A 13,184-nucleotide genomic window follows, 5' to 3' on the forward strand; every position below is an offset into this window, starting at 1 on the left:
GGAGATGTAGAGTTTTTCAATGCAAGTCTTAAGCAGAATTGTGATTTAGTATTAGCACTGATGCCTCACAGCAAGAAGGTTCTGGGTTTGATAACATCATGGCCGACTGGTTCCTTTCTGTGTGGAGTTTGCATGTTCTCCCTGGGTTCTTTCCAGGTACTCCAGCCTTCTCCCACCGTCCAAAGACATGCTGGTTAGGTTCATTGGTGATTCTACATTGGCTGTAGGTGTGAGTGTGAATGGTTGTCTGTCTCTCTGTGTTAGCCCTGAGATAGACCTCGCGACCCTTTCCCGGACAAGCGGTTACAGAAGATGAATGAATGAATGTTTCATTGCAATAGGAAACAGCAGTTTTTCTTTGCCTTGATTTGTTTCGCCCAGTTGAAAACACTTTAATGTTGTAAAGTAAAATGAAAATCTTTAAGGGATAGCCTTTTTTTTGTTAATCTTAATGCATTGCAGCACTATCTAAGCATCAAGCAGCTGTCAAGCTTACAGACGTACATTGAGCTGGTTTTGGAGTTTATTGTATTTAATGCATTTGCAGAGTGCACACTGGTGATCTGGGACAATACAAGTTTATAGAATTAAAAAATCAGATTAGACTATACTCAAGCTTGGAGGGCATCCCTAGTTCGCAGCTAATAAATGTAAAAATACATTCAGCCAACGGCAGCGATTAGCAAGGCCTTACTGCACACATTGTGATGGCACATGCTGAAAATGATTCAACATCATTTACTGATTCACTTTGGTGCAACGTTGTGCAACAATGGTACAGAACAACAGAGAGGATTATTAATTCATACATTATAAGGCAACTTTTAGGGAGCAATAAAAACACCAGAAAATCTTCCACAACTGTCAACAAATCATGAAACAAAGAATTTAAAACACTTGAAACATATATCTAACTTAATACAGGCTTAGCTTTATATAGTCCATCGTCATGTCACGTTTATTCTCGTGTTAGACGTTGATGTCACTCAGTGTGAAACTTCACAAAGCAGTTATTCTGGGCTGTGAAACAGAGGTGCACGTTACACTTGCTGTCAAAATGGACATCCTGATTTGGAATGGGACAATTTTTCTGTCAAAATGTGTTAAAAGAAGCCAAATATTGTTGCATTTACAGCTAGTTTTGTGCAAAAATACACAAAATTATATACGATTACATTCGAAAACGCCGTTGGCAAAGTCTCCCTCAAGAGGTACCCCTTGTCACACGACGTCGCCCTGAGGCAACGAACAGAAAAACTGAATTTCTGAACATGCAAAATAAAAAAATACTTCAAAAACCCTCTCTACAAACTTCAAACACATACGTGTATTTTCTATTTACGTTTCTGTCATTTTAAATATGATTATTAGGGTAAATACTCTAACCTTCTTCTCACACCATGTCCTCCTGTGACCATGTGTCAGAAAAGGATGCCCCGCCTTCAAATGATGTCATAGTGGATCCCACATTTTATTGGACTGAAATTTGAGACTTTTTACAACAATCTTATTCTGCATCATTTAAATCAACATGTACGTGGGCATGGGGCTCAAAAAAACTTTCTGTTTTTACGCTGTGTTGTAGAGGCGACTGTGGCTTTGGATGTCTTAATCGTCCTTGCATTTATTTCCTCCTTCCTTCCTTCGTCCTCCTCTTCCTCCTCATCTGCCACTCTCCTCCACTCCTTTCTCCGCCTCAACTCCTCTCATCCTCTAAGACTATAATCACCGGGCTTACTCTTCACTGTCACTCCTCGGTGGTGCCGGGGTGAATGTATTTGTTTTTTTGTCGTTGCTTGTTGTTCAAGCCTTTGCAGTTTGAACACGAGTGGGCGAACATACATGTTTGCATATCCACATTTGTGCTCTCTGCCACGAACACGGTGGTCCACCCTCCCTAGTGTGTGTGTGTGTGTGTGTGTGTGTGTGTGTGTGCTTGTATGTGGGCTATGACTGCTGCTTACTTGATGGGCTAGCTTCATTAATCTGAGGCGGACAGATTTATATTCATGCAAATAAATAATCTACATGCTACAGCCTACTTGTAAGACACTAAGTTAGCAGTCGAATGAATGATATTATAGTTATGGGTTGAGAGTAAAACGTTAGAAATACTATTTGCGGTTTGCATATCTTATGGTGTCTTTAACTGAAGTATTTTTGTAAAACTTATTTTTAAAATGAAGACTTCAAGTTAATTCAATTCAATTCATATTAACCAGCTGATTTGTTCCATCTGGTTTCATGGATAAATATAGCTTGGTGTCATCTGCGTAGCATCGGAGGTTTAGGTTCAAGGTTCTTTATTTGGAGGTTTATGCCGTGTTTTCTAATAATATTGCCTAAGGGAAGCATATATAATGTGAAGAGTATTGGTCCTAGCACAGAACCCTGAGGAACTCCATAATTTAAGTAAAGAAGTAAAGGTGTAAAAAGTCAGGTTGCGAAACATAACTTTAGTTTTTCATAACATGTTTTTTTTGACCTGAAAAAAGTTTTGTTGTTGTGCTTTATTAGAAAAAGAACAACATCTACTCATCCGTCCATTAGAAATAATACCTAATAATGCATTTCAGCTTTTCTAGACCGACTCACCCCGGATGGATCAACGTAATATTCCTTTATTAGTTTCTGATATTTCTTATTTCCGTGAAATTACACTTTCTGCAATATTTAATTTGATCCTACTTCCCCAAACAATGCTGCTACGACTCCTAATCGTAGATAAATAATGCCGTTTCCAGTTCGATATTTAACCTTCTCTGCCTCTGTCGTCTGCCTCTCTCTTCAGATCACCAGAAGCTGGAGCGAGAGGCTCGGATCTGTCGCCTGCTGAAACACCCCAACATTGGTGAGGACTGAACCGAGACGCTCGTTGTGATTTCGCATCACTCCTGTATTCGTCACCAGATATTTCCCATGTCTGATTTCCTTTTACGTAATTATGTTTGTATTAACTCGAAATCTAAACCTATTTATAACAAGCTAATAGCAGCCCATCTATTACTGATGATGTGAGGAAAATCTATTAGTTGAAATACGTACGAGTGTTGTGTATAATCCACATTTTTCTGTTGGTTAAATAGACCCCCTCACCATCACCATCACCATATTGTAAATACATATGATGTAAGACTCAATTATTATGACTCCCCGTGGTTTCTAACCCACGCACACTCTCACTCCCTCCCTCTCTCTCGCTCTCCATCTCCCTTTTTTCTTTTCTTTTTTAATCTCCTGCTTGAAATGCAGCCAGCGTTATTCAGAACCAGCTTAAAATAAATAAAAAGAAAAAACATCAACTATTTTCCCGCTATGTACCGAGGCTAGGAATTAATAATAAAGGAAAAAAAAAAGAAATGACGGTAAATACGGTGAACATCTCTGAGTGTCGTTCTCTTTCTCTTCCAGTTCGTCTTCATGACAGTATATCAGAGGAGGGCTTCCACTACCTCCTGTTTGACTTGTAAGTCCTCATCTATCTATCTATCTATCTATCTATCTATCTATCTATCTTTACATTAATAGATACAGATATGCATATACGGTTACATAACTCTCTCTCCTATATTTGCCCCCCTCCCTCCCTCCCTCCACCACCACCCACGCCCTCCACATTCATCTCTCAGCCAATTCCCTCTAGTTTCCATGGTAACGGTGAACGAGAAGGAGGGAGGATTGGGGGAAAAAGGGGGGAGGGAGGGGGTGCATCCACAGGAATGAGGAAGGAATCCTTGCTTTGAATGTTTGCATCACTACCACCACAACCTATATTTACCCCCCCCACCCCTTCCTCTATAATCACTACTCATCCTCATCATCACAGTTAAATAAAAATATATAATAATAATAAATGTGTGTGTGTGTGTGTGTGCAGGGTGACCGGAGGGGAACTTTTTGAGGACATCGTAGCCAGAGAGTATTACAGCGAGGCCGACGCCAGGTAGGAGCGCAGCCGCCCCCCCCCCCCGTCCCCCCCGCACATGTGCAAGAGCTTCTCCTTGTCCTTAAATGGTCTGTGTCTTCTGTTGTCTCCTCTCGTCTCCGTTGTTGTTTTTTTTTTTTTAAGCTGTACGTATCTTTCCTCTACCTCTCCTCTCTCTCCTTTTTACTCTCTTACTCCGTGTTGTGTCTTTGCTCGTTACGTTCTCTCGTTCGGTTTCCGTTTTCCTCTCTCTCTTTTTGACTTTACTTCCTATTTTCATTGCCATATTCGTCCCATATTCTTTCCTTCTTTTTCTCCTCCTTCATCTTTTGCGCCCTCTTTTACATCAACCGTACCTGACCTCTTTTACGTTGGCTGGCCCCGGAGCCAACTTTATGCCCAGTCCAACTTTAGACTTAGACTTGCTTAGTCACTGCAGCTTCGTTGCACTCTTAAGAACCACTAGTAAAGGTTTACCGTATTCAATTGCAAAGCTGCACAACCTTTTTTTGTAATCATGCTTTTTGGATTTTTTTTACTCTTTTTTTGGTCCTGATTGGACGACAAAGTCTAATGTAGTGCACGCATACATCTTTACATTTTATATTCTCAAAAAAAGCATCTACATAGACGTAGTTTTCAACTAAAGCTGCTCTAAATTCCATCCGTCACTGAGAAGACTGCTGCCACATGTCACTGTGTCACTGGCCAGACCTTTTATGTTTATGTTGAATGATCCAGTTAGTTCGGCTGCTGCTGAAGAACATAACTAAACAGCCCTGCTCTCCTGTACACACTCTTCTTTTCTTAATTCTCACGTTTTTCCTTTCTTTTTACTTTCTCTTTCACCACCACCACCCGGGCTGTTTTATATCTTCTCACACCCTCACCACTCCTGCTGACTCATCGACACGCACAGTTAAACCAACGGCGGAAGAGGAAACAGAGTGGGGTGGTGGGACGGGGTGGTGGTGGGGGCGGGGGGGTTGGACAGACAATAGGCTGAGAGAAGAGTGAGAGAGATACTTGAAAGTGACAGTTGTGCTGTGGGTGTCAGTCCATTCAGCGATGCTCTAACCAAAATGTAAAAACACACTCCGGGTGACTTCATGTGACCTTTGATCCAAAACCAGGTTTGCAGACAGCCGGCGCTGCAGCCATCAAAATTGAATTTGTCCGATTAGTCAGTTCCATGAAACAGAATTGAACATGCTTTCTATTTACTTAGACTTCCTTCCTCCTGCCTTTATTCTGCAGCCTTGTGTCCCAGTCAGAGTTGCGTCCCTGGATCAAAGCCAGTGCTAACAACTGAGCCACTTGTCTTTTCTCAACTAAATGATTGTAATTGTGTCTGCAACAGTTGGGTGTAACAGTGGGAATCTAGTTTTTAGTGCAGCATGCTCCATCAACAGTTCAGTCAAGGGTTAAATGCCTTTGTTCAGGATGTGCAGGATGGATTGGATGCACATGAGTCCCATTATTGTGCTGCAAAGGGCAGTTTAGGCTTCTGTGTCGATTTGATGCCGTAGCCACGGTGGCGCCCAGACCCTACATAGACCCTAGCGCCGTGTTTGACGTGGACCTCCCCAGAAATGTAACTACGCGTCACGGCGACGCAGACAGCAAGAGCTGTGATTGGTCCGCTTGGTAGTAGCGTGTTTCCGCTTTACTATTTCCAACTTCTTCTCCATCTCTGCAATTTTCTGATTGATTGTTTTGGATCAATGAAGATGGAACACATGGAGGAAAGGTTAACTGACGAGGTTTAATGATAAAAATATTTGAGATACAAAGACTCGTCTTCCATCGCTGTTAATAAAAGTGAAACAGGAAGTAGGAACAAAAATAACCTGACTGGCAAAAGAGAGTTGAGTGCAATAGTGGAAATCTAGTTTTTGGTGCAACATGCTCCATCAATAGTTCAGTCAAGGGTTAAATGCCTTTTTCGGGATGTGCAGGATGCATTGGATGCACATGAGTCCCATTGATTGGTCCGCTTGGTAGTAGTAGCGTGTTTCAGTCGCTGTTTTTGAAATTGAAGCAGGAAGTAGGAACAAAAATAACCCGACTGGCAAAAGACGCAGCGCCAACTAGCGTTTGGGTGGTGTTTTTACAGAGCGAGCCAGACTGACGAGCGCACAAGTATGAATGGCTCGCACCGGCGCCGGCTGTGTGCGTAGGTTATGACGTCTAGCCTCAAATGAGCCTTTGTTTTTCATCCAGCAAAGTTTTAGTTTGATTAAATGTCAGCTGCTGATGTTGGGTTTTACAGCAACAGGCGGCTGAAAGTGATATCGCTCTCAGAGAAAAGGTCAAATCCCACCGTGTTCTGCAGCTTGTTTAATGCAAACATGGAAACTCTGGATTCTAGAAAAAACCTAAAGGTCATCTAAATTCTTTTACAACCCCCAGAAAGCTGAAATACTTCATGCTGCTTTCTGGATTTGTTGAATGAACTCAAATTATACAAATTATTCCTGGACCTGTACCGCAAATCGATGCAAATGTGATTATACAGCACAATGTGTGGGAAGGTTTAGCATGTGGCGGCTCATTTAACAGCATATGTTAGTATAATGTTTAAATATAATCTGCATAAATGTCTAAATATGTATTTACAAGCAGAAAACCTTTAGTGTGTTAAGTGATGGCGCCACATTTAGGCATAAGATACTCTACTGTCATTTAAAAATGTCTCAACCCCATTTGAGAATATCATTTCTCATTTTTATCAGAAGTTCCTTACGATGCAGTCACCAAGCAAAGTTGAACATTTTGCATTCTTTATTTTGGAAAAACCCCAATCTGCAGTTGAAACTCGCATCGTTTTTGAGAATTAAAGTGCAGCCGTTAGACTTCACAGGAGTGTCTTTATGCTTTTCTCTGCCTCATTCTGATGCTTTTATGTTCATTAATTTCCTGAAAACTGTGCATATGGGAAAAAGGAGTGTGTGCGATTTGTTTTTGCCTGTTAGTTTCTTGTGTTCTCAAAACTGCGTATTGAGCAGTGTCCAACAGCTGCCAGCTAGTTTCTTCATAATGTCTGATGCTGAGAAGGAGTCTGTACTCAGAAATACTTCTCTGTGTGTTTTTGTGGCCGCGGGCATTATAGTTTGTCCGTCTGTCAGAGCCATTCTTATGAATTTTGTATCTCGGGATGAGTCGTTGAGGGAATTTCTTCGAACCTGACACTAATATTCACTTGGACTAGAGGAAGAAGTGATTACATTTTGGTCAGTGTTACTCACAAAACACATTTTTGACCGTAACTGAACTCAAATAACCTCGAATTTTCGCTCACGGATGAACTAGTCATCAAAAGTGGTGAAAGGTCACTGTGGCTTAATGTCCGTGCCCGAAGGCTGTGACAGAATTTCACAGGAATGTTCAAGGAGACGGGCGGCACAGTGGAGTAGTGGTTAGCACTGATGCCTCACAGCAAGAAGGTTCCGGGATCTAATCCATCTACTGACTGGTTCCTTTCTGTGTGGAGTTTGCATGTTCTCCCTGTGTCTGCGTGGGTTCTCTCCAGGTACTCCAGCTTCCTCCCACCGTCCAAAGACATGCTGGTTAGGTTTATTGGTGATTCTAAATAACCGCTTGTCCCGCGACCCATCACAGAAAAAGCAGAGAAGATGAAGGTGAACTAACGTTCAAGGAGATAAAATGAGGCCTTCATAATACTTTTTTTAGTCCTCACTACCGACTAGGGATTGTACAGACTAGTCAATTTCACTGCTGTGCCTTTAAGCATCATGTCGACTAGTCACTGATCACATGACAATAACAACATGGACGCCACCTAGAAGACAGGTGAGGAGTCCAGTGGGTCGTTGCAGCAAACTAGCAGCGGTTCATCAAGTGTGTGGAGATACTTCACTAAAGATGAAGCCCATACTACTGTGACATGTCAGTCCTGAAATACAACTAAAGTACTACTGCAAAGCATCTGGAAAGGCTAACGCTAACGCTAGCAAAGGAACGGTCCAAATCCTCTGGACAGCAGTCAGTTAACAACTTCACCAAACGTCCTGTGGTGACAGAGAGAAGGAGGCTGCACATCAACTATTTGATAAAGTTATTAGACCTTTAGCTTCAGGACACGGAGAAGTAAAGTACTATTAAATGCTACTGATGGTGCTGAGGTGCTGCCTGTTTTTATACAGACTATACATATCTGCAGCTCACAGTATGTAGCACATGAGCTGTCTGTTCTCAGCATATGTATTCAGGTCAAGAATATAGATTTCATTACTTTCTACTGGGTTTTTATTAGTGATGTCATAACAGTCGACTCTACATATGTTATATGACTTTCATAGATAGAAACTGCGACTACAACTAAGGTGGTGGAGTCATATAACCATAAGGTGGTGATTCTAGCTGGTATAACTTTTACAAATAACCGCCCGTCTAAAACCCACGGTGATCTCACTCTTTTTAGTCCATGTTGTAACCGATGCAGTCCTCGCCCCTTTGCGCTCGAGCTCACTTTCCTTTCCCTTCTCTCCTGAATGTCACTCATCCAGGCCATCCCCCCCACTCCCACTCCCTTGGAGACCTGCAAGAAGTGGGACTTTAATTAGCCACGATAATTAGTCTCACACGGACCCCAGACCGTGCAGCATCACACCTTGTCGCCCCCTATCAGAATCCATCACGGTTTCCCTTCAGTAGCGTTTGATTGGATCCAGGTCATTACGAGGGCAATTGAGGAGTAAATTACACCTGAAGCTACTTCAGGAGAGCCCCAAAAATTGGTTTTGCCTAACTTGTAAGCGAGCAGTTGCACACACATTCAGCAAACGAAATACTAATAATCGCACACCTTTGAGCGCTGGTCCATCAACGCCAACAGTTTAGACCACCACAGCGAAGTTCTGATTTAAAGTCTGATTTGTAGTTCAGCATTTGATTTCACCTCCTCATACCTCAGTAGGCGACGTTAGACAGATGCACTGTACGTAACCAGTCCTAATTGTTCTTACTCCGATCAAGCATAACATTATGACCACCTTTTAATATTGTCTAGGTCTCCCTTGTGCCTTCAAAACAGTTGTGACTCATCAGACAATGGACATGGTCCTTCTGAGGGTGTCCTGTGGTGTCTGGCAGCAGAATATTGTTAATGCCATCAAGGAGTGTCATTGCTATGGGGTGGGGGTGCCTGGTCTGGTCTAGGTGGGTGCTACATGTCTAAGTAACATCCACACCAATGAATGCAGGTCCAAAAGTTTCCCAGCAGAACACTGAATTGTCACGAGATGCTCGATATTAGTTACTTCTCCTGTCAGTGGTCATAATGTTGTGGCTGATCGGTGTATGTTTTCACACTGAAGAATTTTCCAAGACTTTCAGTGAAAAGACACTGACTCTGTATTTTTATTGTCTTCCCACCATCATTTTACCGTCCCGCAGTGAACAGTGGGAACACTGTAGCTCAAAGTGCTGAGCGAGTCTCGATCTTTTTTGGCCAGCGTGACAAAAGCTGCACTTCTTTCACCCCCCTCTGTCCCACCGGGAGTTCATAAACAGACGAAGTCTCTTGGAATGACACGGCGGCTTCGGACGCGGTGACATAACGGAGGCGCGCACAAATACATAAACAAAGGAATGGCATGGGGAGACGCTCTCCTGTTTCTAAATGCTCCACATACGCGGCGGGTTGCTGTCAGGACAAGTCATGTGTCCTGTCCATGTGCGTGCACAAGGTAGATGTTCCAGATCGCTTTATCTTTATTTATCAGAAAGCATGCGGCACCAGGAAGTGGTCTCAGCTTCCAGAATGAGTAGTGACAGTTTGAACTCCTCTCATTTTACATATTCAGGTCATCTGAACAGTCCAGTATTCATATACACCGATCAGGCATAACATTACGACAGGAGAGGTAAATAACATTGACCATCTTGTGACAATTCAGTGTTCTGCTGGGAAACTTTTGGACCTGGCATTCATTCATTGGTGTGGATGTTACTTAGACATGTAGCACCCACCTAGACCAGACCAGGTACCCCCACCCCATAGCAATGACACTCCTTGATGGCAGCAGGAACAACTCAAAAAACCATGAAGAACAGCACAAGGTGTTGACCTGGCCTCCGAATTCACTAGATCCCAAACTGATCAAGTATCTGTGGGATGATCCACAGAGGCCCCTCCACTCAAAGCCCCCCTCGCCCACACTAACAGGACACCCTCAGAAGGCCGATGTCCATTCTCTGATGGGTCACAACAGTTTTGGAGGTGCAAGACCTGGACAATATTAGGAAGGTGGTCATAATGTTATGCCTGACTGGTGTATGATGATAATAGTTTGCTGTGTCTAGTGACCTCTCCTCTCCTCTCCTCCTCCTCCTCCTCCTCCTCCTCCTCCTCCTCCTCCTCCTCCTCTTCTTCCTCTCCTCTCCTCCTCCTCCTCCTCTTCTTCCTCTCCTCTCCTCCTCTTTCTCCTCCTCCTCTCCTATCTTCTCCCCTCCTCTCCTCTCCTATTACCCTCCTCTCCTCCTCTACGCCTCTCCCCTCCTCTCATCTCCTCTTCTCGCCTCTTCTCTCCTCCCCATCCTCTTCTCTCCTCTCCTCTCCTCTCCTGCTCTCCTCTCGTCTTCCTCTTCCTCTCTTCCTCCTCTCCTCCTCCTCTCGTCTTCCTCCTCCTCCTCTCCTCCTCCTCTCCTCTCCTCTCGTTTCCTCTCCTCCTCCTCTCCTCTCCTCCTCCTCTCCTCCTCTTGTTTCCTCTCCTCCTCCTCCTCTCCTCCTCCTCCTCCTCCTCCTCCTCTCCTAGCACTGTTTTTGATTGATGTCTGGCAGGTTGTTCTGTCTTAAATATTCACGGTTGGATTAAGGTTTTTGTTTTCTCAGGACCTTGAGACTAAACCCTGTTGGTGATGCTGGTTACAATCAGACGTGCAGTTTTTATCATTTCAAAGTGTAGTACACTCCATCCCTGCAGCGAGTGGAGAAGATAATTAGTGGAGCCCACAATTATGAACAAGACTTTCTGTTGCTTTTTAAGTTTTCTCTTTAAGGTTTGAAGTCGGCTTATTAAACCCGTCGGTGGAGCAGAACTCGTGGTTATGGATCAAGGTTTTTATAATCAGGGAATGAATCCCGTCAGGACTGTTAGATCACAAAAACACAAACGTCTTTTGGTTTTGAGGTGTGTCGCGTCCTAAGGTGTGTGCATGTTCTGTTGTGCGTTTGGATAGATTTATCTTTGTGCGTGAGTTTCTGCGAGCACGCACATGAGGCATACATCTCTCTGATTCTCTCTCTCAGTCCTCCCACTCACTAGACACAGTGTGGGTGTGGATCCTGCAGGCTGCCTGTCTCCTTGCGCCTCCTGCTATTAGTCACATATTCTCTCTCTCTTTCACTGCACCAAGCCTACACAAACACATGCACACATTTTAACGTGCACACATGTACAATAGAGGTGAGGTCGGTTCATGCACCTCTTATCAATGCATGTGATGGAAAAATAGCCTGGCACCGGCCCCCACCGGCCCCCACCGGCCCCCACCGACCTCCTGTGATTCAGTTTCATCCAAAACACAAAGAGCTCCTTTTTTAATTCTACGTATTTTTGCCTCTTTTTTTTTCTGCGAACGTTTCTTTTTTCTACTTCACAATTTGTTGTTCTTTTTCCTTTGATGCTCTCATCCTCCTCCTCTCCTCTCGTTTCCTCTCCTCCCCACTCGTTTCTTCTCCTCTCCTCCCCTCTCCCCTCCTCCTCCTCTCCCTCCTCTTCCTCTCCTGTCCTCTCATTGCCTCTCCTCCCCTCTTCCTTCCCTCTCCTCTCCACTCCTTTCCTCTTGTTTCTTCTCCTCTCCTCCCTCTTCTCTCCTCTCCTCCTCTTCCTCCTCCTCTCCTTTCCTCTCCTCTCCTCCTCTTTCTCTCCTCTCCTCCCTCTCCTCTCCTCCTCTCTTCTACACCTCCTCTCCTCTCCTCTCCTCTCCTCTTCCTCCTCCTCCTCCTCTCCTCCTCCTCTCTTCTACTCCTCCCCCTCCTCTCCTCTTCTCTCCTCTCGTTTCCTCTCCTCTCCTCCCCATCCTCTTCCTCTCCCTCTCCTCCTCCTCCTCCACTCCTTTCCTCTCCTCTCCTCCTCCTCCTCTCCTCTCCTCTCCTCTCCTCTCCTCTCCTCTCCTCTCCTCTCCTCCTCGTCCTCCTCCTCTTTTCTCCTCTCCTCCTCTTCTCTCCTCTCGTTTCCTCTCCTCTCCTCCTCCTCCTCCTCCTCCTCTCCTTTCCTCTCCCCTCCTCCTCCTCCTCCTCTCCTCTCCTCTTCTCTCCTCTCATTTCCTCTCATCCCCCCTGTCCTCTCCTCTCGTTTCCTCTCCTCTCCTCTCCTCTCCTCCTCCTCCTCCTCTCCTCTCCTCCTCCTCTCCTCTCCTCTCCTCTCCTCTCCTCTCCTCTCCTCTCCTAGCACTGTTTTGATTGATGTCTGGCAGGTTGTTCTGTCGCTGCCCTTGTCTCTCATCATGTTTTTTAAAAAGCCAAACAAAAAACGTTTTTTGTCTCCTTCACCCCGCATCCATCCATCCACCCACCCGTCTCCTTTCCAACATCAATCTCCTCCTCCTCCTCCTCCTCCTCCATCTGTCACCTGACCTTCTCTGTCTCTCGACCTCCTCTAATCTGACCTCGCCCTTTGCTTCTTTGTCTCACTGGGACACCCCTGTTTACCTGCCGTCCTCTTTGTCCACCTTCATCCCTCTCTGTACATCCTCATGGTCCATCCGTCTCCCGTCTCCCCCCCCCCCCCCCCCCACGCCCCTCCACCCTCCTCTCTCTGTTTTGTCTTCACAGTCACTGTATCCATCAGATTCTAGACAGTGTCCATCACATTCACCAACATGACATAGTGCACAGGGACCTGAAGGTTAGTACGTAGAGGAGCATCCCTCACCCTTCTAACCTCCCAACCTCCCCCCTTCCCTCCCCCACACTGAGGCTTGCTTCCTCTCCTTCCTCCGTCCTCTCCTTCCTTCCTTCCTTCCTCCCTTCCGTCCTTTGTCCTCGATCTCGTCTGTTGGTGTCGTACCTGTCGCTTGTTCTGACGTCCGCCTGTCCGACTTGTCTCCTGGTTTTTCTCTAATTTTTCTTTTTTTTTGCTTTCTTGTTGTGTCGTATCTTATATTTTTAATTATCGAACTACCTTGGCCTGCCTCACCCGCCCTCCCCTCCTCTGACCTCCACCCACCCTCCCACTCGCTCCCCCCTTTTCAACCATTTAACAAACACCACGTGACAAAAGGCTCCCGTTGC

At 44.9% G+C, this 13,184-nt stretch overlaps 1 protein-coding gene across 8 annotated transcripts in view; it reads left to right on the forward strand.

Annotated features, from left to right (window-relative positions):
- Positions 1-13,184, forward strand: part of camk2b1 (calcium/calmodulin-dependent protein kinase (CaM kinase) II beta 1) — a 72,690-nt gene that overhangs the window by 14,023 nt on the left and 45,483 nt on the right. For 7 of the 8 annotated variants that reach the window (XM_084551152.1, XM_084551144.1, XM_084551147.1 and 4 more), the window contains exons 3-6: positions 2,792-2,851; positions 3,412-3,466; positions 3,878-3,943; positions 12,726-12,798. In XM_084551152.1, coding sequence (XP_084407278.1) covers positions 2,792-2,851; positions 3,412-3,466; positions 3,878-3,943; positions 12,726-12,798 — 254 coding nt within the window. Of the gene's footprint in view, positions 1-2,791; positions 2,852-3,411; positions 3,467-3,877; positions 3,944-12,722; positions 12,799-13,184 lie in introns of those variants that run through there. The other variant, XM_084551149.1, reaches the window with a different exon arrangement.

Source organism: Chelon labrosus (genome assembly GCF_963514085.1).
Source record: "Chelon labrosus genome assembly, chromosome: 9".
Lineage (NCBI taxonomy): Eukaryota > Metazoa > Chordata > Actinopteri > Mugiliformes > Mugilidae > Chelon > Chelon labrosus.